The following is a 27,576-nucleotide window of genomic DNA, read 5'->3' as shown; positions in this document are numbered from 1 at the left end:
GATTCAGTAAGTGGCAGTCAGCACTGAGTCAGAGTGAACCAATGACTCAACAGAATGTCAGGGAGCACTGTGTTATTACAGAGGCTTTTCTTCCCAGTGAGACTTAAACAGATGTCTAATTCACTTGCACTCATTAAAGATTCAATGGCACACTTCCATACGGGAGTGGTATTCGCCTCAGTGTCACAGCCAAATTCTAAGTTGAATTCTGTCTACCTAAAATTCCCATTACAGATTAAATTGGAGATATTTGTCTTCACTTCCTCTTCTAAAGAGCACTGTGAAGAAGTTGTTGGCAGAGAATAGCCACCATTTCCCACCCCATGATAGCTACAATGCAGATGGTGACTGATCTCTATTTAGAAATTCCAAAGTACTCTGGGATGCAAAATACCATATAAATATAAATGATGTATGCAAAAGAATTGCTGAACATCTACCAATGAAAAGTTCCAGATTTTCTTGTTAACATAGAGAGGGTCAGCATTTGTGACAGGTTTGTTCTTTGTTTTGGGGGTGACATTCAAGAACGAATAATGTCCTAATGATGATTCTGATTAATGATGATTCTCAACCAAGTTACATAGGGTCCAAATGGCTTAGTTTGGATTTCTATTTATTTGAATTCTATGGTTTGAATGTGAATCACTATTTCTTCCAAAACTAATTGTTAATAGATAAATTGTTCAGAGCCCTGAGTAATTGTTTTACATTAAAAGGTTTAATTTAGATTACCTCTTCTGATTGGCATCTCTTGTTAACGAGACTAAGGGATGATGATTTCCAATTAAAGCTTTTGTTAAATCAAAGGCAGTTAGAACCAAGATCTGCAATCAAAAGAAGCATCCAGTCAAAAGGATTCTTTCTATGTTAGACATTTTCCTCAAGCTCCAAATTCTTTCCCCAAGTTGTTTATGATAGAATGGTCCCTATTTACTTAACAGAAACTCAATGAATCCAATATAAGCTGCTGAAGAACTTTGGCAAACAGCTGATTATACATCCTTAGACTTTATGTGCTTCACAAGGTTCCCAAACTTCTAAGACATGTCACTCTTTTTTTGGCAAGTTGACAGCACACCATGTAACAGTGTTATCTGGTCTGCCAAGTTTCCAAAATAATATGAAATATGCATATCATAGCAAACTTAGAAAGACAGACTCATTATTAGGACACAAACTGACAGTGTCACAAGGACACTTTTCATGGTTTAAGTGAAGTGCAAATAATTTCTCAAACACATGAAGTATATACCCCATGGGCAGAGTTAAGATTATAGTGGGTTATATGTAGCAGATGATGGTTGTGCTACCAGTGAGGTGTGTGTCTCTGGTTGCAGGAGCAGAGGTTATGTGTTGACTGACACAATATTTTCATTTCCTTGCTTCTGAAGTTTTGTTTTAGGGCCACAGAAAACATCCCCAACCTTAGCTAATACACAGCGTAGCGGTTGTGTGTGTTATATCCTGAATAACCTACTGTCTCCCTAATGTGCTCTTGCAACCTTGAAGGTCAGGTGGGGTGCTTTTGGCTCTGGAACTCGCTCCCACATCTGGTTGAAGTGATCCCAAGATTGTTAACCTCAGTGCATATTGTATAGCTCATGCCCCTTAGGCATAGCGCATAATAAAAGGTGGGGGGGACCACCTCACCTCAGCCCAAGAGGACAGCAGGAGACATTCTCCCAGAGGTCTAAGGCACACAGAGAACACCATGCTACACTCTTTCTGATGTGCAGTTCACATCCCATCTTTCTCCACAACATGATCAGCAAGTTCCACCAAAAAGTGGAAGGCTCAGTTATATAGAGTCATAAGCCTACCTCCTATCAGGCCCTCTGGGAGCATGATGTGAACCCAGAGAAGTAGAGGGGGAGCAGCACTCAGGGCTACCCAGGAACAGCAACTCTACTTGGTTCTTGTGCAGGTCATGCAGGTGTCTAGGGAAGCTCCTAATGCCTTTCCCATGCTCCTGTAGGCCCGCATAAGGGCCACAGAGACTCTGGATATTAGACCTATGTATGAGGAGGTAGCTGTGGGAGGGGGGTGGACATTTCATATTATTTACAATACTCCCAGGGATTGTGCTGTGGGTGCATTTCTCAGTTCAACACCCCCAAAATAAATAAATAAAATAAAATGTGGTACTGGTCACATTTAATTAATTAATGTATATTCAGAATTAGAATCCAGGATACTACACCTAAGCAAGAGGCATTCAGAAAAGCGTGTGTAGTCAGCCCTTGCTGATGACTGTGATGTACAAGAAGGTTTTTAGATAGGGGGATATAATTTAAACTTCCAGAAGAACTAGATGCCCTTTGTTTAAACCCCTATTTGCAAAATGTCACCAGTGCAAATGCTAACAAAAAGCAGGAACATTAATATATCTGACAAGACATGGCATCTTTTACTGCACCAAAAATATATTTTTCCTACCATTTCTATTTACTATTAAGCAAATAAATTGCCACAATACATCCCATCACAGTGAAACACTGACCATTGCAAGAGGTCTTTTTCAAGCAGGCTGGACTTAGTCAGCTTTTACTAAATCACTTAATTCTGATTAGAAGTTCCTTTTTAAAAAGAAGTCTAGAGATCTTATCAAAAATCTTCTGTACTAACAGAATTCTCCACTTCCATTCACACATCGTATTTCTATTAGTTGTTTTGCACTCAGTCGAAGCACAAAACTTCCACTGAGATCAGAGGCATTTCCATGCACTAAGTGAATAAATGACATGCATAGAGATCTGCTCTGAAGTTCACAGAGGAGAGTGTTACAATGCCAGACATTGTGCAGCATGTTCTGTGTGATTGTGGTCTGCTTGGCTAATGGCATTCACAGCAGAGGAAGCTACATTTTGTTGATGCATTCTACCCTGTTAAAGTCAATGGCAAAACTCCCACAGACTTCAATGGTACAGAATCAGACCATATAAGTGGACAAACTCAGAGGTGGTGAGCAAACACAACTCCCATCGATTTCAGTGAGAGTTGCCAGTGCTCAGCACAGAACAGGATTTGGCCCATAGTTATTAAAGTGCCTTAGGATCCTATCAGATGAAAGACACTATGGCTTTGTCTATACTTGAAGCTGAGTGTGTGATTCACAGCTCACACTGACATACCTGCGCTAGCTCTCATTAAGCCACTGTGCTAAAAATAGTAGTGTAGCCACAACAGCATGGGCAGTGGCGAGCGATGACAAAGTATGTCCCCACAGCATCCAGGTGGATTTGTTCTCAGCGTACCTATCTTGTGCTGCTGCTCACCCCTGCCTGTGCTACTGTGGCTACACTATTACTTTTAGCTCTCCAGCCTGATGAAAGCTAGATCTCAAGCTGTGAGCTGAGAATTATACCGCCAGCTCTAAGTGTTGACATAGCCTATGTAAAAACAAAGTATAATTCTTAAAATTTTCAATAACTTTGTTGTTCAAATCTTAGACTAATGAAACAAAGCATTCTTCAATTCATATAATTCTAGACCAAGAAGAGATAAACCAACTATCTGGAGGGCGGGGGCAGTGTAAGCTAATGTCCCAAAAAGCATGTTTTCCTGGAGCAAGGCTTTTTTGTGTCCTCTAGTTTTTTGAATCATGCCTCTAAAACCAAGTCCTGTTTCACCACCTCTCCCACTGGTGAATATAATCTTCTAACGCACTGAATCAATTAAGGTCTGTGTCATACAGAATTCCCATTCTTCACTTTCCCTAATGTAGCTGGGAGGAGTTGGAGGGAGAGCTCAGCAATTACAGTAACTGTCAATTTGCAATATAAAGTGTGCATGGCTTAAATGTAATAGAGAACCTTTAATGTAGCAAAAAGAAAATGAGGCTTTGTGCTTCCCATTCACGTGTGGTGGAATAATAATAGACCCTGGATTGATGTTATAGGGGAGTTTATTATTATTTGTTTATTTGTGTTGTTTAATTTGTTTTTTTATTAAAAGATAACAGCCACCTTCAAGTTATGATCTAATAAAATGGTAATAAAGACCATCAAAAAAGCTAGCAGGTTGCTAACCACATTATATTTATGGCTGGATGCAGCTGTGCTTGGGAAAACTGCTCCTGACCTCACAACAGCTGCAAAGAGAACATTTTTACTAGGTGTAGGATAAGATGAAGTGGGTTTAAGAATATATGCAGCAGCTACCCAACTGTGGTTTGAGTAGCCAAATAGGCAATAAATGTTTAAAGGTTGGGTGGGTATTTAAATTGTCTGAAGGAAATTTAAATAAAACAGTAGACTTTTAAGCACCAGAGATGTCAAAAAGCAAATGCATGTTCTGTTATGTATTAATACATAATTGTCTGCTCTTCTGAATGAATAATATATTACCATGTTCAGAGAGTGGATCTGTGCAGCACCTATGAACCTAGATAGACTCTTCACATCTAGAGATAAACTGGAAGATACTGGACGTGATTTCTTATATCTGAGTACAAATAACTACGCAGTTTGATTATATAACTGAAGTCTAAATGAGATCCTGGACTCTTAGCTGCACCAGCACTCTACTCTAAAGCTGGAGCTGCTGGGCATAATTTCAACCCTGCGGCTGTTCTAAATTATACTGCCCCCTGGGGCCATTACCTCAGCTTGTAACAGAGCTCTATGAGCCATTAGGCCAGCCAAGAAATTACCAGCTGACAAACCCCCTTAAACCAACTTTATACAATCTGGGATTTCCCCCACACCAGAAGAATCCTCAACTGACCTCTTAGGGCAGTTTTTCAGCCCTTCTGCTCCCCTAACAAGGTAGTATAAAGAGGTCAGAGCAGGGACAAGAGCTGACGCCTCAGTATTCAAGTGAGAGGAAAAGTTTGTTTGCACCACATTTAACTTACTAACTATCTAGATTGTTCAGATTTCAGTAGCATGAGATATGGGCAGGAAATAGTAAATGTGCAGTACACAGGGTAGTTGTTTGCCACTTTTCTTTAAGTGACTGAGATGAGAATTTGGGATTTGTCAAACAATGGGCAGGAAGAGAATGGGGTTAGAGATGGTTCTGATCACCATAACTTTGTTTAGGTTATTGTGTCATATTTAGCTAAAAGGAATTTGACACTTGGCATGTCAACCTTTGGCTACCATCTAAAAGACACTTCATGCTGTTATTATTACATTAATTATTTATTAATTGTATTATGGTAGCACCAAGAGCCTCCCCCCCCGCCAATCGGAATTAGGATCCCATTGTCCTAGAAATTTTACAGACACAGTAATAGACAGTCCCTGCCCCAAAGTGTTTGCAATCTAAACAGACAATAGATACTAGCAGAAATAGACAAAATGTAATACTCAAGCAAGAGATTGGTGAAATTTAACAGGGATATTTATCAATAATAATAATACGATTTATTATTATTATTATTATTATTTAACTTGGAATATTTTAGGAGTTAGGAATTATATATTATTCTAGGATTCTAAACTTTTTGTCTGTTTCTGCCCATCCTCTTAGTTACCCCAGCTTTCAAACTGGTGCAACTCCACTGACTTCACAAGCATTATTTCTCTAATATAAAGGAGATCAGAAATCAGAGCCAATAGGGCAACTTTAGTACAATATTTGATTTAACTTATTTTACAAGTATCCCAATGAGAATTTGTTTATTTGTGTGGGACATAATAAGATCCAATATCACTTACTATTAACTCTAGAAATTAATTATGTATTTTTGCATTGTTGGTCAAATTTTGATTTATATCATGCTAGTATGAATCTGGAGTAACGCCAATAAAGTTAATGAATTAACACAGGTGTAATGAAGAGAAGGATTTGGCCCAGGTTCTTCAATATTCCACAAAGCCATACCATACACAAGTACAGAAGATGATTAGTATAATTTATATTGCAGTAGCACCTAGAAGCTCCAGTTATGCGCCAGGACCCCCGCTTGCACAGAACACAAACGACGCTAATCATTACCATTTGGGAAGCCCAAGTACAAGATTTGATCTTTTCTCCTGCTGGTGAAAATATCTTTTCACCAACTCCAAAATAACAGATATAGTTCGCTTCCATTCATTCTTAAATTTTTTATCTTCATCAGTATGAGTGAGATTTGGTTTTAAAATATCACTTATCTCACTAATGCCAATTATGCAAGTTATCTGCCATCTCATTTGAAAAGAACTTTAAAAGCATTAAGCTCACTTCATTTAAAAAATGTTAATATTACACTTCCAACAGAGAAGAACAAAGAGCTTGAATTTAATAATCTTCCCAATTAAATAAAAATAAAAACACAGGCACTGTATCATACCTGCAAATGCTGTATTGTGGAAATGTATGTTGCCATTTAACAAGAGCTTATCCCTAGGAAAGGAAGGAGTTGTACCTAAGCTATGGCAAATCAGCTTTGATTAAAAATATTCCTTGTTAGGCTCCTGCTGCTCTAATCTAGGCCCCCGAGGTCAATCCAAGAATAAGGGAGTATGTCATCCAAACTGACGGTAATAGGAAGAATAAAATTTGCCCTCAGAGCAGGATCACTACATTTGAATGAAACCACTACTGACTCTGGTCATTGCTTCTTCAGTACGGACTTCACTTTGAAGAGCTTTATAATTTAATAAAAATGTTCAACCAATGACACTATTTCACAAGTTACAAGCAATATTTTTAACCTCTGTCCTTTTGCATTATAGTAACAATGCCTGGAAAAGCAGCAGAAGAACACACAAGATCCCTTGTAACCCCTCCATAGCTTTATGAGATAGAAAACAAGAAACCTTAAAATCTACATAAACTAATATAATATTTGATTTTTTCTTCCAAAGAAAAGGATAAAACTAATAAAGATCTATTAAACAGGACAGTTGAAGCAGCTATTTTTGAGACGCTACCATTCTGAGCAACCTACTTTCTGGAAGTGTTCCAGGTTTCCAATCTTTACCTGATGTTACAGTACTAAATGTTGGGCTGAAAGGACAGAGAGTTTGCACTTGAAAACACAAGAGTTCATCCCAATTATTAATTAAAGAGCTACAAGTCAAATAACCACAATCAAATCTAAATCCTAAGCATAGGAACAAGGTGGAGCCAAATTTTCCATATGCGAGCATCTAAATTGTACTCATTTGCACATACAAAAAGATACATATTTAGGGTATGTCTTCACTGACAGTGGCAAATTCACCACCATCAGATCAATTTATTCGAATCGATTGAGCAGAAGAGAAGACCCGCTCAGTCGATCTGGAAGTTGATTTAATAAAACCACCTCCCCAAAAAGTGTAGCGCTGTGTTGACAAGTACACATTTCCCGTCAGTACAGCATAGTGGAGATGGTGTGCAGAAGGGAATTTAGGAAGTTGACATAAGTTACGCAAGCTACTGTATGTAGCTTGCGTAACTCCCATTGACTGCCGCCAAATTTGCCTGTCAGTGTAGACCAGGCCTTAGGTTTTGGTAGGAGCAATTTAGGAACCCATGATTAAAAATCTGGCTGAACAAGTGAGCTGGGAACAATAAAACATTTATTCTTAGACTTCTTCCCTTCACAGCTGTACTGGAGTTTAAATCAACTAGTGACTTTCTATTACAGGTCCGTGATTAACCAAAGGCGTTTTGTTTCTCTCTTTAGAACAGCTATTATTGTTGCAATCAAAACATTGAACACTTTTCTTTTACCACTGTCTACAAAAATTAACTACTTTAAACCACATGGTATTGCTGAAAAACAGCAGCACCCAACATTGTTGACTTTATTGAGATAAGGGGTCTCAGCACCATGCAGGATTAAGACCTGGAGCGTCCTGGCCAACACTAAGCAGGACACAGTGTCAGCAGTAGAAGTAGAACCCTTGCTTCCACTCTGGCCTCAGACCTCACCTCTCTCATAAATCAGTCGTTGTTCATCTTAAATATATTGTAATCTTTGACAGCTCACACTACCCAGGAAATTCTGGCTGCACTGGCCTGCATTATGAACTATATTAAAATCACAAGTAGAGAGCACAATAGCTTTGTGTCATTCAGTCCTGAAATCCTGAGGTTGCAGCATTGCTATTGCCCATATGTTAGGAATTTCAGAGAAAGATGGTAGAGAAAAGAAAGGGAGGGCAACAGGAAGGAGCTGAAACTTGTGTCATTGAGTAAGTTACTATCACACTGAGAGACTGTGACCATTTGAATTGTGAAAGTTGAATAACTGAAGTTCTGTGCTGCAAAATCAAATGAAAACGTTTTTGTTTGGTGGAGTCACGTTGCTGAGCCTAGAATGATAGGAAAAGAATAGGGAAAAGGCAAGCCCAGGTATACAGATTAAAGAAGTGCAGACACCAGAGGAACTCTGATGGTTTTAAAAGGCTAATGAACATTTTTTTCAGGAAACAATCTAGCGAGCAAATTTACTCAGAAGTCTAAAGCTGAGTGGTGGGGTAAAGCTGACTGAGCAACATTTGTTGAATAATTTAATTTGCTAAATTTCACAAAAATATTTTAAATTATGCAATTAATATATTTTCCTAAATTATTCACCCCATCATAGAGAGCTGGGCAAATAATTTGTGACTACTTGCTATGATTTTCATTATTCATCTAGGTCTTTTGGTGAGTCTAACCAAAGAGCAAATGCAATACAGCAATTGTTATTGAAAAAGTTACCTACAGAAGTAAAAATGAATTAGTCACTAAAGTGCTGCGGGAATTTATGCTTCCTCTGCCCTTGATGCTTAACCAACTAAAACATTTGAAGGGATAAATAAAAGTAGCATCAGAATACAAAGGGGTGTGACTAGAAGCAATGGAGTAAAAGAGGAAAAGGGAAAAATTGGGCTAATAATTAAGGAAAACTTCTTAACCATGAGAGCAATACAAATACAGAATGGTCTCTCAGGAAAGGTACTAGAAGCCCCATCACTTGAAACTAACTCAACAAAGCACTGGAAACTACATTGTAGGCAACAATCCTGCATTGGTAGGGAGATGAATTACAACACTACATGACATACAGCTGTTGCCATTTACAAGTAGGGAAAGAAGACTTGCATATAGTGGGAGCTGGTATTTTCACATACCCCCAGCCAAAAATAGGATGCTTTTTTCACAAGCTAAATATGGAACAGGATTCTGACTGCTAATAGATTCAAATGCACTCCGTAACACATAGCACTTGCAGCACGAGAGATTTCCTTCGTTAAAGAACTGCAGGATGAGTCAAACAGCACTCATTAATTTGAACTCTACAATCATACTCTCAGAGGCAGAGTTAATTTCCTTTCGGAGAGTGTTGCTATGCCTAACGCCATCACATGAGATGTGCAAGCCAAACCATTCATGGTCCATACTTTTGACTACTGATGTTCCCTAAAAAACTCATTATGCATTGACAAAGCACAAAAAACAGAATCAGGGAAATCTCTGGCAGTAACAAAAACTTATACCTATTGTGTAGGGCTCATTGGCCTGTGTTCTATGGTATCAACACAAGGAAGCAATGGCACTTGATACTGAACATGAGCTCATCTCAGCTGCACTCACAGCAAAGAGCAACAAGAAAGTCAAATCCTAGAACAATGGTTTGCTCATAAAATGCTGGTGACAGACATGCCAGGAAAAAACAGCCTAACACTGTAAAGCATTTCATTTCATGATGTAGCCACAACTCATTTCTATACCTACTGAGAATGCTGTGAAAAGCATAGGAAACCACCACCAACCAACCTCTCCCGCCACACCTCTTTCAAATGGCACTCTCTCAATGGCTCTTTATCACCAGAAACACAAGGTCTTGTATGTTTTACTTGTAGCTTGACATTTCTATTTCACCTATCACATCAGAAAGGAAGATTTTTGGTTTGGATTTTTTTTAAAGCAGGCATCTTGCACAGCAAGTTAGGCCCAAGACTAAGTGAACCACTCGTTCACTACCTTTGTTTGGAAGTCATTGGGCTCAAGCATGTAGCTGGCCCAGCAACTGGAACTTTGTTAACAATCCTATTGATAATGTACAAGCCAAAAGAGAATGCAGCTCAATCTCCCATAGTGGCTCCACTGGGCTAACCTAGTTTTGTAACTTAATTAAACAGATATACCCAGACAGACCAGCAGATCTGCTCAGTATTGTTAAATGGTCACAGGAGAGAAAGTATTTAAAGCACTTAAGCAGCTGAGAATAAACAAATGTTTTTGGGAGCTGTGGTTTGCTGAAATTGGACAAATTCATCTTGTTAACTGATTCAAGGTCTAATTCTTTATTTGTAAATATGATCTCAAGTCTGATACTGCAAACCCATTTCAATGGGGTTATGTACATGTTAGTAAGGATTACTTAATATGGTGCTCAGAACTCAGCCCTTGATCTTTCATCTCAGAGTTAGAACCAATAATCGTGTTTAAATTAGCCAAGGTGAAATAATACCATCTCTGAAACACTTACATATTGAGTATAAGCAGCAATTTTGAAAGGCCAGGATCCAAGTGCAATTGATTGCCAGGATTGCAAAACTGCTCTGGGATTTCATTCTCTACGCATGAGAACCTCATTTATTAAGGAACAGAATGTTAATTTAAAAAACCCAGAGATTCTTGTGATTTATAAACCTCATAGTATTAGCATTACTTAATGAGGTTTCCAAGATAACAATTTTTTTCCCCACTTTTCTCTTATACTTGTGGAACAATTCTGCAGTTGTCTTGTGCCTTGGATTTTTGATTTTTCAAATACCTTGCATCCAGTGTGAGCCCGGGTCTTCATTAATGGTGTTGTGGTGCACAGCTCAATGGCTTCTGGCTCATGGAAGATCACTGTAGGAAGAGGCTCCTTCCGAAGAGTTAGGACATTCAATTTAGTCTTCAACATGGTCTGAAAATGCTAAAATACAAAACAAAAAAGCAATTCACTTGAATTCAGACAAAGGAGGACTGAAAGTTAATATTTCTATTCACTTGAGTGTCTTAATCTGTCCGTTCAAGTGCCTTGGAAGCCTCGTGCTGTAGGAGGATGTTTAATACATTCAAAAATATATTACTACTAGAAATGAGTAAACACACTCAATTAAATAAGACACACACAAAGAGCGGCCCAGTAGATTCAACCTTTTAGGAATATGCCAAAATTTCCAAATTCGACTGCCTATCTTTAGGCTCCTAAATCCATATTTGTGCAACTAAATGAAAGTGACCCAATTTTCAGGACTGCTGGGCACCCACAGATCCCACTAAAATTATTCAAGATTCCAGTCACACATTAAATCTGTGCAGACTGCTCTTCCTGATAAAGCCAGACCACACCCAGCAAACTCTCTACTCAAGATAAAATTGAAAAATCAAAATTTTGGGAGGGGGGAGAAGAAATGACAAAATGCCTTCTCTGTGGACCTATAATTCAGCAACATTTCAAGGAATTTTTTTAATATTTATTATTTTCCCCCTCCCTCCAGGCTCAATTTTGCTCCCATTGACTTCACTGAAAACACTCTCCATTTGTGTTTGATTCCTTGAATTGTTAATTCCATTGTTGGTGGTAGTTCCACTACGCTGTAGAATAGCTTTGAAGATAATATTTTGTACTCTAAGGTAAATCTTCTTATTGGCACATAAGGGTAGGCTGCACTCAATCCACCCTTTTTTTACTGTATTCCCTATGCTTAGAATGGGAAATTATGAAAAATAAAGATTAAACAGTAATAATGTTGAATGGCATGTTTTTAAAACAAGCACTCATTTAAAACAATAAAACATTTTTAAAGTTTTTAAATAAAGAAAGCCTGATCTTGAGAGATTTCCAAACCAATTTTGCAGAGTCAACTTTGAACTGATCCTGAACTCAAAAATGTATAGTTTGTGCTCATCACTATTTACTAGGAAAGAACATATAGTTATGAACATCTTCAATTTAATTCTCACTACAAATAACATACAGAACCTATTTATAAGGCAGCTTCATTACAGCAGTGGTAGTCAATTATTTTTGTCAAGGTCCAAATTTCTTGGTCAACATATAGTCAAGGTCCAGACTCCAGAGAAAGTAAGTAAATAAAAATATTTCAGGATCTGTTCCAAAGTCTCTGGCTGTCCGGATTTGGCCCACGGTCTGCTATTGACTGCCTCCTGCATTAAAGCCTCTGAATTAGGCCCCATTAATTTCACACACCTTTACTAACCTTGTCATACTCCTGGTTATCTTTACTGAAACTAAACCTTAATCTCCCTCTGTTTTACAAAACTGGAAAGCTAATAACTTGTCCAAGGTCACACAGAAAGTCCGTGTCAGAACTGGGACTAGAATCCATGTCTTCTGATTTTCAGTTCTGTGCTTTAAATTCAAAACCCTATTAAATATTTTACTTAATCAGATTTGCTCTATATCAATCCAACTGTCCTGTCTATACACGGTTCTATATGAAGTTTTAATGTGGAATCTTTACAATGATGGATTTTCATATCATCAGGGAGCTAACTGAAGGTAACACTATTCTGAAACACTTTAATCCTTAGTTCCTCAATATTTAGTACTCACAACTGTTATGATGATGAATAGTGAATCTACAGCATCCTAAACATTCTCATAAGTATACTCAAAAAGGCATAAACACTGATGGTCTGTGAAAGTAATACTTGCCTTCCTACTATAGCCTATCATCATACTACAGGGCCCCTCTGAATGTTTTCATGTTGTTTGTGCTGCCATTTGGGTTTCCACTGTGGTAAGAGATCTACTCCTATTATTATTAATCTGGCTTTGTCTCATATCACGTTATCCCATTCATTCTCCAACGCACAGTAACATTATCTTAGGCAAAAGAGAACTCTGTTTACGATAATTATACATTAAAGAATATACTTTGACATACATTCATGGAGAAGAGCACTCTTTATCAACAGCTACTGCTAAGCTCAGCGGGAACGTTCTTTTACACACCCTTATTTCTTTTTTTTTTTTTCAGTTCTGAATAAGGAGTTTATTGATTTGAATTTCATATATTTATTCAATAAAGGCAACCAGTGGACAAGTGCCTAAAAAAACCCCACAACTGCCAATGGCAGTAAATTGCAAACTAGTTGCTAGTCTCCCTCAGTAAGGCATGCCCAGAATGAGCATAGACACAGAACTACCCATCATACCTAAAGGATGTCCTGCTTTAGACTAAGGTACATTTATGGTGTGGAGAGGAAATATTATTATGCCATTATATTATATTGTTATGCCATTATAAGGCCATATTGTGGTTGCACTAAAAAGCAAAGATATGCCAGCAAGTGCCACACAGTGAGATCTCCATTAAGAAAAGTAATTAAACACCTATTTAACTTTCAGGACATTAGTAGACCCATTGAAGTGTATTTGGGTAGTCAGTGGATCTACTCTCCTGTTTAAAGCTAAGAGCATGCTCAAGTGTATTGCTGACTCAGTGACTTAAGGCCAGATCCACAAAAGAACTTATGCACCAAAAGTGGCAGTTATGGTGCCAAAATGTAGGTGCCACTAAGATCCTCAAAGCCTGTGCCCAGCTGCCACCTAAACCTGGAGGTGGCAAAGTTTCTGCCAGCGAGCATGTGCACAGCCCCCCTAAGTCTAAGCACCCAGCCACCTAAACCCAGCAGGATTCTCAAACTAGGCATTCCTCTACCTATCTTGCCTTCACGGCCTGATCTGCTAGGTAGTCTCAGAGCACACCTAAACACACACAAAATAGCCAGGAAGAAGAGGTTGCAAGAGCCTCATGATTATGGCACTCACTTAGGATGTAGGAGACCCAAGTTCAATTTCCCCCCTACTTGCCTGATGTAGGGCGGGCATTTTTATCTTGGGTTTCCCACCTCCAGGTGAGTGCCCTAACCACTGGGCAATAGGATATTTTGGTTGGGTCTCTCCTGTTGAAGCTGTTCCACTATCTATAAATAATTAAACATGCACTAGGCCAAAGAGCATGAGAGAAAAATGACTTTATAGATCAGTGGCTGAGGCACTTACCTGAAAGGTGGGAAACCCAAATTCAGATCCCTGCTCCCCATCAGGCAAAGGGGGATGGAAATTGTACCAAGATCTCCCACATCCCAGGTGAGTGCCACTGAGCTAAACGTCATGAGGGAGGCTGCGTCCTCCTCCCACCCACTCCAGCATTTCTTCCAAAAACAGCTTAAGCACATAACTCCAGGAGAGGGTTCACAGCTGAGAATCCCAAGCAGAGAGAGGTGTCTCCATCTGGTCCAGATTCAGGCACCTAAACTCCTGAAAGGAGCAGGGCTTGGGCCACACCCTTCAAAGTGGGTAGTTTAGGTGACTCAATGTATTGGCTTTTATGGATCTTATTCTTAGGCACCTAACACTCCCCATTCATTGTACTGGGAGCCTAGGCACCTAACCTAGGACTGTGAATACCACTGAATGGCAAGGCACCTAGAAGCTAGAAATTACAACACTGAAGGCCTTTACCCATTTGGAACAGGAACTATCTTCGGTGGAAACTATTGGCAAATGCTGATTTTTAATGACCAGTGCACCTATTATTTATTTATTTTTAAACTGAGGCATTATCTTCCCAATGCTGTCAGCCCACAACCGTTAACCAAGATAAAGCTCATTCAGTTCTCAAAAAGCATGACATATCAATTTAACAAGTAATAGTTCAGGGCACACTATTATCATTTACATTTACATTCTATGTGCCAGAGCTACTCAGTTTCACTTGGCAGTTCTTATACTGAAAATCCTCAAGGAAGCAGACTTACCTGAGACAATGTAGCCACAATTGTACACAAATGTAGGCTCTGTCCATTTAGACCAGTGTTTCTCAAATGGTGTTCTGCAGAACCATAGGGTTCCGCGGGCTGTGTTGAAGGTTACAAAAGTCAGGTGCCACCGAACAGCTGATGGGGCCGCCGAAAACGACTGAGAGGGCGCTGCCGAATCAAGCCTACACCGCGCCACCGAGAAGAGGAAGATTTTCTCCACTTTTCGGCGGAGGGTATGGCATGGTCGCGCGCAAGGGTTCCGGGGGCATGGCATGGGCACGCAAAGGTTCCGGGAAAGGGGGGGGAGGAAACAAAACTGAGAAACACTGATTTAGACAGTGCTGTTGACAGGCGGGATGTTTACAGAAAACACAAAGAACCAATAAGCAATGTAACACCGGGAGCTTCTCAGCAAGTTTCAAAATCCTTGAAGAGGTAAAATAATGGATTCCCAAAGAATGATACAGACAGGATTGGTATGCTAATTATAATTGTATTTTCATGTTTGCAGGATCTGAACCCTATGCAATTTAAAAATCCACACAAAAAGTTTATTGGGCTAATAATTGTCCTAGCAAGCTATCTTAACACAAAACCAGGACATTGGTTCTTCAAGCCCTTCTTGAAACCACAGATTCTCACATCACCTTCTTCCATTCAGTTCACCTCCCTTCCAGCCCAAGAGGGTTGAATGTCTCTCCCTCTTTGTAGCCAAGCAGCCCCACTATTTAACTGACCAGAAAAATCATTGTAATGTAGTGCAGTATGCACATTTTTCCTCAGGGGCCTTGCCTTCAAAGTGTTTCTTGCCCCAGTGACAGCAAATTTTAGTCTTGCACAGTGATCACCTGAATAATAGTGAAATGTGCTACCACCAGACCACAAAAAGATCAGCTATATAGATTAATTATTCATAGGGCCAGAACTTTCTAATCTAAAATGTGTTCATTACATATTTCATACAATGATCCACCGAATATTCATATACAGTACTTCCTTAAAACAATTATTTTTCCACAGCTATCAATTTGGAAATTATATTTACTAAACATGCTAAGTCATAATTTATAATTAAAACTAAAAAACAACATTTTATGTTTTTTAGTTCTAATTTGTCAATGAAAATAGAAATAATTTCTATGGCTTAGGGCCAAAAGACTAAAAGAAAACGTCATGACTACATACAATTAAACAAGATTGTTTGGAGGAAAAATATATAGATAGGTACTAAATGTTATCATTAGAAAGACGCTATGCACTGCTTTTCATCTTCAGTGCTTAAGTAGCAATTCTCAATATTCATATTAATTAATGTGCAACACCCATGTAAGATATATGGAATTGATTTTTTTTTTTATTATTCACCAATGATAGATCAGGAATCTAAGAAACAGAACCAAATTCAGTCAAATGCAGCCTGCAAATAGCCAAATTTAGTGGTGACAAACACCAATCCACATGATATATTGGGTGTGAAGTGATCACACAATAGATGTAAAGAGAATAAGGAGAACAATTTATTCCAATGTGGCAGTCAGATAGTGAGCAAAATGAGCAAATCCTACACAAAAAGGGCTAGGCAGGTTGGACTGTGGGGAGAATTACCAAGAAAATCAGCTAATATAGAGCAGTAAGATACACTGGGCTCCCTTCCATTCTTCAGTGTAAATCTGCAACACCTCTTGTCCAGGGCCAATTTTGTTCATACAGGATAACAAAGTTGAGTAAATAAAGTATACCCATGTTAAACAACCACTGGTTGCTAAACAGGAGCAAGTCACATATCACTTACACCAGTTTTATGACCAACATACACCAGTAAGAACCAATATTGCTCTTACCCACACCAATTTTACAGCAGTGTAACTCCACTGACTCCATTGTAATCACTCCTGATTTACACTTGTGTGACATCAGAATCAAATTGACCCCCAGTACTATGACCACAAATCGTAGACGACAACTTTACCTTATCCTTTATCATTAATTAATGCAAGGATTTAGAGACAGTGGGTCAGATTCCGAGTTCACATTACTTAAATGAGTTACTCCAGAAATTGACCTTTGTAGATGAGATTATAATCTGACCTGCATCCTAACAAGAGTTCCATATTGATGTAAGTAGGGTCTGAATGAACACCCCCCTCCCCGCAAGCTAGCTGGGGGGTGAAGTGAAGAAAGGATTCAGAACCAGACTGTATTTGCATGAGCGCACCCACCTTCCTAGGTGCTCAGCATGATGGGACTGCTTTGCCCAAATGATAATTTTGGTTGATGTTGGATTACAAATCACTTTAGTGTTAATTGCAAGAGTAATGAAATATTGTCCCTTTATTGTATGACTAAAGGACAGTGGAACTGTGCTTCGCCTGTTCTGATGGAAGGGTCACTCATCTGAACAGAACTGGCTACCCCAGGGTCTCGGAGGCCAGAGCCCTGTGAAGATTAATAGGAGGTGGGGACAGGTATTCTGGCCTGGAAACGTGGGCTCTGCCTAAGAGGCCCAGGCGTGGTTTAGCCTCCCACTGTTCAAAGATCGAGATACTTATCGATTCCATTAGGAGCCTTTTGGTTTCTTAAGATGAACTCATCTACTCTGGGACAGTGCTCCTGCCTGCTTCAGCATGGAGGTTTCCCCATTATGAATGGACAATCACCGAGAGCTGGGTTGAGCCATGAGAGACTGACTCACAAAGCTCATTAGTAGAAGCAGCTGGTAGCAGAAGGTGATGACAGCAGGTGGTGCCACCATGGATACAAACAATGTGCCTTCTTCCCCAAGTACTGTGGGAGGTGAACTCACTCAGTCGCAGCTCCGAGCTCTAGCGCATCACTGACCAAGGATAACAACTGAGAGTGGGGAAGCAAGGGTGCTCAGGGGGTGCTCAGGGGGTGACTGGGTGGGGGGGCTTGAGCCAGTTCTGTCGTATTGTTGGGGGGAGGAAGGGGAAGAAACCCCTAGGTATTGAACCTTGCCCTGATTGCTGCCTACTCCATCTAGCAGAAGGGTTACACTGACATTATTTGTTTACACAAACTCTCAGCTCTTTGCATTTTCCCTGGTATGTGTGATAATGTAAACCCTGTAGCTTACCTATATTCTCAGAATTCAAATATTTCACAAAAATGTTGCTAGTAAATACACATGCAGGTACATTGTTGTAAGATTAGTTGAATTTTGCTAGAGGTTGATAGTTTACCCATGGAACAGCAAATGACGCCACACACAAAATGAAAAAGATATTAATCCATATCAAAGAAGTGTTTTAAATTGGAAGTAGTTGAAAGACGGATTCATCACCACAATGTGGTCTTACAGTAGAGCAGTGCAACTCAACCCCATGTAGCACCCAAGACTGGAAAAGATTTTCCAGTTGATAGTCATATTGCTGCATTGCCAAAATGCCAACTCAATCTATAGCTCTTTTCATTCCAAAAGATCACAAAACACAAAACATTTTACTCACTACTAAACAGAAATCATTCATCTATCAGTAAAGTCCAGCTAGTTCTGGTGTGAAATACAGAAACTGTTTCATAGCACACAACAACACTACAGAGCAGGTTAGTGAAGCAAACATCTACTACTGTATCCAATGGAAACTGCAGAATCAATTTAGGAACACAAAATATAATTACTCCAGCTGAATTTTGACCAGGATACTAGGGTTAACAGCCTTGCTATTTACAAAGATGCCATAGTATCTTTAATGACCGTAGGTGATCAAAACTTTGTTTTCACACCTTGCTCAAAACACAAACACCTCCATAAGCTCAGTTCCACCCAAACCTGCTTACACCAATTTTGTACAAATACAACTCCATTGACATCAGTGGAGCTACTCAAGATTTATACTGGTGTAAATGAGATTAGAATCAGATGCAAAGTGTTTAAGAGTCATCCTCCCCCTTTTGAAGTTCTCACCTAGAATGGAAAAATTCTGGTGATGTATACATGAAAAATTATCTATTTCTAGGCTTTTTACTTTATTTCAAGCAAATGCCACTGGGTACAAATAAATGCCACATTTAATCTACCTTTTTGCTCAAACAAATATTGCTAACACATTTTAAATACTTTTTTTTTGTTTGTTAAACTTTATTGTACAGTATCTATTTTATTAGTCAGTCACATACCATTCCACTGGACAACACAACGAAATCCTCTATAAAGGAAATGGAGACACTCAGTAAAATTCATTCCCCCTGCAATATGCTCTGTAATGCAAACCTTATTACCATACATGCAAATCTGTAGAATCAAAGAACCATGACATGATTACAGAATCATACTGAAGCAAGTCTGGTTTGGGTAATCTTTTTTAAACTGATCCAATTCTAGAAAGCTGGTTACAGTATTAAGAATGTGTCTTGTCTCTTGTTAAGATATATGTACATATATTCTGCTAATATATCAAAACTAAATTCATTAACTCTCTTTCAGATGACAGCAGATATTTCAATGAAAAACTAGCTAATTATTCCGGTTTAATGTCTCTAAAACCTATCAAAATTATAATGGCTATCAGAGCAACTCAAGGATAGACTCATAACTAAAAGTGCTTTTGGCATTTTAGGTGTGTTAGTTACTATTATTATTTAAAATTGGAATTACAATAGCACTCAGATTTGGGGTGACATTGTGCTAGGCACTGTACAAACATACAAAGTCATAGTATCTCCCCAAAAGAGCTTCTAGTCTAAAATGACAAGTGACATATGAAAGGTGGAAGGCTAAGAATACAATTCAAATTTATACAATTACTATTAATACATTTGCAAAATAGTATTACTTTATCTATAATAATAAAAGTGCAAATTCAGTGACAACCAGCCTACCTCTCATAAGAAACTAGTTAGATTTCTTATAGACAACATGGTAGGGTTTGTTCCAGATATAAGATGAAGCCATATGGAGGAAGATGTTTATGTGAAAAGCTGGCACAAAGAGGAACAAAGATAGCATTATCAGCAGGAGACAATGCAGTAAGAGACAGAGAAGGGATGGAACGGAGAATGTTTTGGGGGAAAGGAAAGGAATTTTGGTTTTGGCCACATGGTAAACTTCAGTTGATGGCAAGACATCCAGCAGGAGATGTCAGAGAAACAAGAAAAACACAGGACTGGATGGAAGGAAAAATGTCAGGAGTGGAAAAGTGAGTCATTGGCATAAGAGAAGATAGCTGGTATCATGTGAGCAGATGAGATCACCAAGAGTATAAAATAAAAAGAGGATGCAGCCAAGAGTGAAATCTGGATGGAATCACACAGAAAATGAGAGGGGGAAGATGAGAATAGCAGACAGGAGATGGAACTGTCACTGGAGAAGCAGGAGAGGATCCATCACAGCTGGGCTTTTTTAAGATGAGGGGGCGAGGGCAAGTATATATTTTGAAGGGAACTGGGATGAAAAGGATGAGAAGCCAATTCAACTGCAAAAATATTTTCAGTGGGTGCTTCTGTTGCATCCTTGATTGTGAGCACTAAGATACATTTAATCTTTTATCATCAATACCAATTGATTGGCAGACTTTTTGTTCTGGTATGTCATATGCTATCTTCAATAACTAATTATCAGCATTCTATAAATACAAGTCATGATCTCTGCCAGTGGCCACAGTGCCCTCTTATGATGCTCTCTTTGCATTGGTTTTCTTACAAGTTCAAAGAATTTGTGTTTCATGACAACTTAATTCATGTGAAACGTTTTGTTCTCATACCCTGTGTACTTGTTTGCTCTGGCTTGGATTACTTGGTTCTGTTACCAAGTTCATGTGATTCCAATCAGCAGGACTGCCGCCCAAACAAAAACACAAGCCCAGATGCAAACACTTTCTCAACTCTGGGGAAGTATGGATCCAGATGAGAACTGTATAACCAACCTTATCTCTACAACCGCCCAACCCAAAGCCCCAGATCTGAACGTCTCTGAATCTTATTCGGAAGCCAGATTTACAGCTTGGATTTAAGTACTAGAAAATTAGAATTCCATTATCAAGATCATCATCAGCATGGGGGGAAATCAATATTTAGCTGACTATAATTATTGTTGTCTTATGCAAAAAAAAGGTTCTCAACGTGTCAGCATTAAGAATGCAAATGAAATTACTACATTATTTAATTACTAAATAATATTACTAAATTACTAAATTACTAAATTTACTAAATTTAGTAAATTACTAAATTAAGAATGCAAATGAAATTACTACATTATTTAATTACTAAATAATATTACTAAATTACTAAATAATATTAATTTAACTTATTGATGACTGTTTTGTGTATCTTGAAATTGATTGCTGGATATTCCTGGTATTTGTGTCCACACTGAATAATTTTTAAGTAGAATAATATTAAGATTATTAGCACTGTTAGGAACAAAGTACAACAACTTTCACTTAATCATTTTTTATAATAGTTGCACATCCTTCCTGGATCCATAGGATAATGTCTGATGTGAATGGTTAAAAGTTTTCACAACTGTTTGGACTCTGCTAACTGTAGCATGCTGTTTGTATGTTACAGCATCTTGTTTTAATTCCCTTCCATCTCTAGTAATATTTAAACTATCTCCAGCAGTGAGCAAACAAAAATGCTACATGAAACTAGGCTTGAAATCACATCAAAGGAGACTACATTCATGTCATTTAACACAGGAGTTATCCTCTCATCACCAGTGCACCAGTATTTGTTATCAAGCAACACTGTGTGTGTGTGCGTGCGCGCGCACAAATCAGCATTCTTAAATTGGATTAAAAATTCTGAAAGTACCAGTGTGCCAAAATTTCATCTGTGCAAACTGGTGTATTTATGTACACTTACCTGGTCAAATGAAAAACCAGAAAAGAGAAATGACAGAATAGGAACAGGTAAGAAAGGAAGTGAAGAAAAAAAGAAATGAGATGTCAAGAAGGAAAAAGAACAAAATAGAACATACAGAGGCACAGATATGTCATGTCCATTCATTTTTATTTTGAGCTGACTTCTCAGATGCCCTCCAACATTTTTCCCCCTAACTTGAGTTTCCAGTAGAAATGTTATGGTGTACAGAAGGCCCAGTATTAAAACAATGAAATAGTGCAGCATCAACAAGGCTGCTTCTTTTTCAATTTACTGTTGGAGCCACTCCAATATTTTCTGTGTCAGAGAATGCCTTAGAAAGGTCTTTCACCACTCTCTGTGACAGGCAGACTAAATCTATGTAGTACAACACCTAGCAGAAAAATAGGCACACTCTAACACCTTTTCAGAAAGCATTTTAATCATAATCCTGCTCTTCTTCCGTCTCTCTCTGTAAAAAATCAATAACTCATTAAGCAGTTATATAGTGGAGTGCTCCCTCACAGCTTCTATAAGGCTTTTCCTGTGTGCCAAAGATTTGGGTTGGGTTAGTGAGGTGCCTGTTCCAAATAGGGAATTTATATTGACCTTTAAAAGAGTGAAGTATGCATTATTTGTTAAGGGCTAACGTTGAGCGTAGCAATATACAGGAGTGGGTGGGTGAGGTTCTGTGGCCTGCATTGTGCAGGAGGTCAGACTATATAATTATATTGGTCCCTTCTGACCTTAGCCTGTATGAGTCTATGAGACACAAAGAAGGGAGTCTCTTCCCCAAACAAAGCGTACATGAGCTTAAACACAATGAGCCAAATGAAAGCCCGCTGAATTCCTAGATTCACAGCTCCACGATGGGGCGTGTCTAACCTGGTGATAATCCATTTGGTTCATATAAACCAGTACATTGTTTCATTGATCTTTGCTGCTAATTGACAGCATTGCTCTGAACCTGAGTATTTAAGTCTGATATTCTCAAGGACTCCATTTGGTTGTTGAAAAGGAGACACCACGGTTCCCCAGGAAAGTAGACAGCACTGAGAAAATGATATGGTTTTGAATGGAAGCCAACAGTTCAGGAAGACACCCTCCCTATTCAAGGTATGCAGACAGAGGGTGCAGGACACATCCCTACCCCAGCTCAATGCTCTTCTCTGGGAAGGATTCACCCCAGCAAAGGACTAGTAGTGTTATCTCCACTCTCCATGTGGGTCTCCAGTGGGCCAGAGTTCCATTAGGAAGGTGCCAAATTGCAGCACACTCTACAACATCCTGGCCAGGAGTCCTTTTGGGACAGTGCCGCCATCTTCTCAGGCTCTTCTGGTTCCTAACAGCCCCCTAATAAATGAAATTGTAGCTGCTTTGCTGCACTCCAACTTCAGCCCCCAGTGGCTTAGTGACCAGAATAAACTGTGTATGAGGCCCATTCAGTGTTCATCTTTACTAAAGTTTTTCATTGCAGCAGCTAAGTTCACCAGACACGTGCATACACACAGCACAGCTTTCTTCAGCTACACACTTTCCAAACAAATTCAGTGCAAAATGTACCATGGATATTCTGACTGGCTGGCAATAGAAAAAGACCTCTGCACATTCAGCAAGACCTGCCCCCTATAAAATGCAATCCAATGGTCACGGAAGTCAATAGACGTGCTCCAGGCTTTGTTTTTTCTTCTCTACAACTGTTAGAAGGATATCATGCTCATCAAGATATCATGTCCCCAATGCAATGGCCAATGGAGCGAACAGAAGTTTGAAGGCTTAAACATTCCCCAGCATAGTTGGAAACCCAAATAAACAGCAATGTTCTAGTTGTAAAAGAAGACGAAAGTGTAATGGTTATACACAGAAGTAAAAGACCAATCTAGTTCTATCATTCAAGGGAATAAAAACACAAAAAGTAAAACTAACAGCAAAAATGGTGAAAAATTAACTGGATTTGTTTCAATGTTTGGTTTAATAACCTATGGATTCTTGGTAACAAAGGTCAGAAAATATTTTAAAATAATGATTTTCTGTCTGGACATTGTCCTTTGAATCACCTCTTCTATAGGATTAACAGGTACAAGGCTTCATCAACACATTGAATGAGACTCATTTTATAATCCCTCTTCCCTGTAGTGTCTGTAGATAACTGAATAGCTTTTATACTTGCCCTTTGATATGGATACTTTTCTTTTACATTTTATCACTGCTATATTTAAAAATTAACAGAATGTTTTTAGTATCACTGATATCCTTGATGTGACAGAAAAATTGATTCAAGAAACTGATTTGAGGTTTCCTCTTCTGTTTAGAGAAAGGATATTTTGAGCATGTAAGTGCACCATTAAGCTGCACCAAATATTTTGTGAAGTTCAATAGTGCACTGCATATATGGAGAGAGAGTGTGTGTGTGTATAAAATAAATCACCTTTATCATCATTGTCCTCCATTCTCAGTGATGTTCTTATCTGCATCTGTTATTATGTAAGGGTGAATTGGAAGAAGCTCTTTGGCTGCTTATTTGCTCAGTCATTATCAGAGACCTGACAATTCCTGCATGGATGTGGGAGGGAAGTCTGCAAGTAATAAATACACAATCTCAAAGGAATAGCGTATATAGGCTCTTGGGGAAGATGGTAAATATCAATGGAGCTAGGACAATTTACATCACCTGAAGTTTTGCCCCCCAAGTGACTGAATTGGTAGGAAGTGATGATTTATCCCCACCAGAGGTGATGCTATCATGGAGCTCTGCAAGGCAAAAGATTTGATAGCTACCCTTGTTTAATCTATCTGCACCCACTGTGCCTGCTGCCATCTAAGTACTGTCTGAGCAGAAAGCACCGTTCAACAGCTGTGGTAGCTAACTTGATAGAATACACTACCTGTATTAATTTGATGCCAGAATCTGTCCTGCTTGGCACAGAAAGAAAAAAGTATTTCACAGTGAAATCCAGTTTTCTCCATAACATTGCCTCTGTATCTTACATGTTTATCCCCATGTCCAACCAGGCTCCTGAGGAAATGATCCTAGGTGGCATGCCAACGCTATACCTATTTGAATACTACTTCCCATTGGAACATATTCCAACTGGCAACGCCACAGTGAATGTGGAAACAGAAGTTTTGGGGAGAAATAGCACCCCAGAAAGACTCAGTTTATTTAACAATTGCAAGTGATTTTTCTGATAAGTTCTCCAGGCACAGCATTATCCTTCATATAAATCGTGATCTTAGTTGTAACCATTCATTTACACAGAAATGAGCTGTATTACAAAGGTCAATTTCAAGAAATGCCATACTTTGTCAACAGGCAGGGAGCTTGCTTACAGAGCTCCTACTGCAACAGGATTTCATTATGTCAATTGCATAAGAGGTTTCCTGAATACATTGCTGAAATTCCTGGTTTCCTGGAAGGATGTGCACACCGCACAGTGATTCACATTGTCAGGCTTCCGGATACAGCAACAGATAATTATGTACGTACAGCTTTTCAGTGGCTTCAATAAGATTTGGAGTTCACAACTTCTTAAACATAAAACTGTCATTAATTTTAATAGTTTTTGAAAGGTGGCTTGCAGAAGTCACTCTTACATTTTACCTTATTTACCAAGCAGAGAAACAAAATAAAAAAGTGATTACTTGGTCTGTCAGGCATTTCAGGCTTTTTTGATTATGTCTGTGTACAGTCCCTAGCACAATCCAAGATTGGTGCTTTAGATGCTACTTCAATGCCAGAACAAATACTACAAAGCAGAAGCAGAGCAGCTGTAACATACTCCTACTGTTTTACTGTATTTCTATACTCCATACCAACTCCCCCGCCCATCCCACAAAAAACTATGCTAAAAGGAACATTTTGCAAAGCAAAAAACTAAACAATTAGGAAGTGCCCAAAATTAAGGTTGCCCACTTAATCTTAACTCTGTCCCCCTTGTGCATGTGCATGAGGATACAATCTTTAATTGCGTCATCACATGCTATTTTTTTTCACAGGACCACTGCTTCATTCAGTGCCCCTGTAGGACAGTGCTCAGAGAATGAGGCAGCTATTCAATATTTCTTTTTATCCTCATTATTCAATGAGTGGCCCATATCTGATTTACTGAACACCACACATACCATGAACTAAATAAAAAATATTATTTTCCTGGACTTTTCTATAGCAGTCACCAGTGCAACAGCGGCCACAGCCCCTCTAACCCATCCCTTCGTGCAGGGATTTTCAGTCACTGGACATGTGTAGTCGTGGACTGAGTAACCTTTTCTATCACCAAATAAAATGTCCTGCTCAGAAAATAATTTTGGAATCATTTGATTAGAAATCACTAACAATTTGAAAAATCCTCACAAGTTTTTCCAAACACTGGTTAGAAAGTTGTATGCTTCATGACCATAAGAAACACTTACAACTAACGTAAAATTTCAGCAGGAAGGCTGACTGGGAGTTCAACAAAATAAAATGGTACATCAAAGCAATGCATTGAAACCTCAAGAACACATTCATTATCTGTGCTGATTCCTCAAACCTCATTATGACACTATTTAAGGCACATAATTTCTTTTGGGAAGGAAACATTTTTAAAAAAAATTGAACCACTTAGAAGAGATTAACTGCACTTAAAAAATAGCACGTTTAACCACCTATCTTGCTTCATCAGCAGGCAGTCAATACTTATGTTGGATGAGTACTGCAGAACATAGTAATCCGCTGAGTAAATGCTGCTGTTTAAAATCCACAAGCCTACTTACAACAAGCTGGAGAGACAAACATCTACAGTTTATTCAATTCAAGAATTCTGTTTTCGAAATGTCCATTCAGCAATCCTGCCACATTGTTTCACAATACTACAGGCTCACTTATTCATAAACAAATCATTAACATTCTTGACATAAAATCACAGTGTACAATGAAGCCCAGCTATGATGATGTTTTACTACTTTTGCTCAGCCCATCATGAATGGGAGTTTTGTTTCATAAAAACTATCAACGAATAGAAGACAAATTATGCTCTGTGAGAAAACTGCCAGCATGAAATGCTTATACAAAAATTACAGGCTCATTATCAAGTCCATACAGTAGTGGCCCCTGCGTTCAGTTAGTGAAACCAGTAGTCTACAGTCTATGCACGAGTTTTCCTAATAGGACTGCAAGATACAATTATGCGCTACCTTATAGAATTAAGGTAATTTTTACTTTCTCAGATACAAGAAAATATTTTGCATACTAAAAAGGGAATAGAATTTTTGTTGTAAAAGCCATCTGAAAAGGTAAATAAGATCTTGCAATAATTTTTAACATGTTTATTAGCAATTCAGAGTCAAAGGTTTTCAACCAAGTTTTGCTATGACCAAGGACAATTTTTATATAAATGTGTCAAGGCTTAAATTAGACTAATTAAAAAGAATGGAGTGGACTAATTAATGACCAGAACTGGACACTTATTCATGATTCACTGACTATACCATGTATCAATAGCAGGATACAGTAAAACTCTATAGTTCAAATTCTCTAAGTCTTCCCTCCAAATGTACCCACCCCTGTTTTCAACAAAAATATCCATAAAGTTCACATTTGAAAGGATAAGAAACAGATGGAAAATAGTTAGACTCACTAATGATCTGCATTATGCTCTTGGCAGCTTAAAAATATATTCTATAAGAACTGGATGCCTCGGTAGATTGAAATTAGAACAATGTGCTTTTTTCTACTTTGGCTGCCAGTTCAATTCTAGCCCAGTAAATGCAACATTTCAACTCTGAAGACGTGTGTGTGCCGAAACATTAATATTTAGTTAAAAAATAAGTGTCACTAACTTTGGCCTTGAACCTGAAGGGAGTTACATCCATGGTTAACTTAACACAGTGAGTAGTCCTTTTGGCTTCAGGGACTACGCACAGTGCATAAAGATAAACACTTATCTAAGTTTGCAAAATTGAGAACTTTGTTATTTATAATTAAATCACAACATTAATATTGGGGGGTATACCTGCTCTTTTTAAAAAAAATTGAGTGCTAGAGCCTTTCCTTTTTACAACTTGTTTTATTTACAGCTT

General features: G+C 38.5%; 1 protein-coding gene across 4 annotated transcripts in view; it reads right to left on the bottom strand.

Annotated features, from left to right (window-relative positions):
* Positions 1-27,576, bottom strand: part of PID1 (phosphotyrosine interaction domain containing 1) — a 138,665-nt gene that overhangs the window by 79,297 nt on the left and 31,792 nt on the right. Inside the window, exons 1-2 of one of the 4 annotated variants that reach the window (XM_067559165.1) lie at positions 26,272-26,275; positions 10,691-10,837 (exon numbers count right to left, since the gene is read on the bottom strand). The exons of 1 other annotated variant lie outside the window; for it this stretch is intronic. In XM_067559165.1, the coding sequence (XP_067415266.1) occupies positions 10,691-10,825 (135 nt within the window). In that variant the 5' untranslated portion in view covers positions 10,826-10,837; positions 26,272-26,275. Of the gene's footprint in view, positions 1-10,690; positions 10,838-14,697; positions 14,737-26,271; positions 26,276-27,576 lie in introns of those variants that run through there. 2 more of the 4 variants (XM_067559102.1, XM_067559044.1) reach the window with 2 other exon arrangements.

The sequence above is a fragment of the Emydura macquarii genome, unplaced genomic scaffold, assembly GCF_026122565.2.
Source record: "Emydura macquarii macquarii isolate MOO-44397 ecotype Brisbane River unplaced genomic scaffold, CSIRO-AGI_Emac_v2 contig_18, whole genome shotgun sequence".
NCBI lineage: Eukaryota > Metazoa > Chordata > Testudines > Chelidae > Emydura > Emydura macquarii.
Note: the sequence above shows the minus strand (reverse complement) of the source record. Positions and strands in the feature narration are given on the sequence as shown.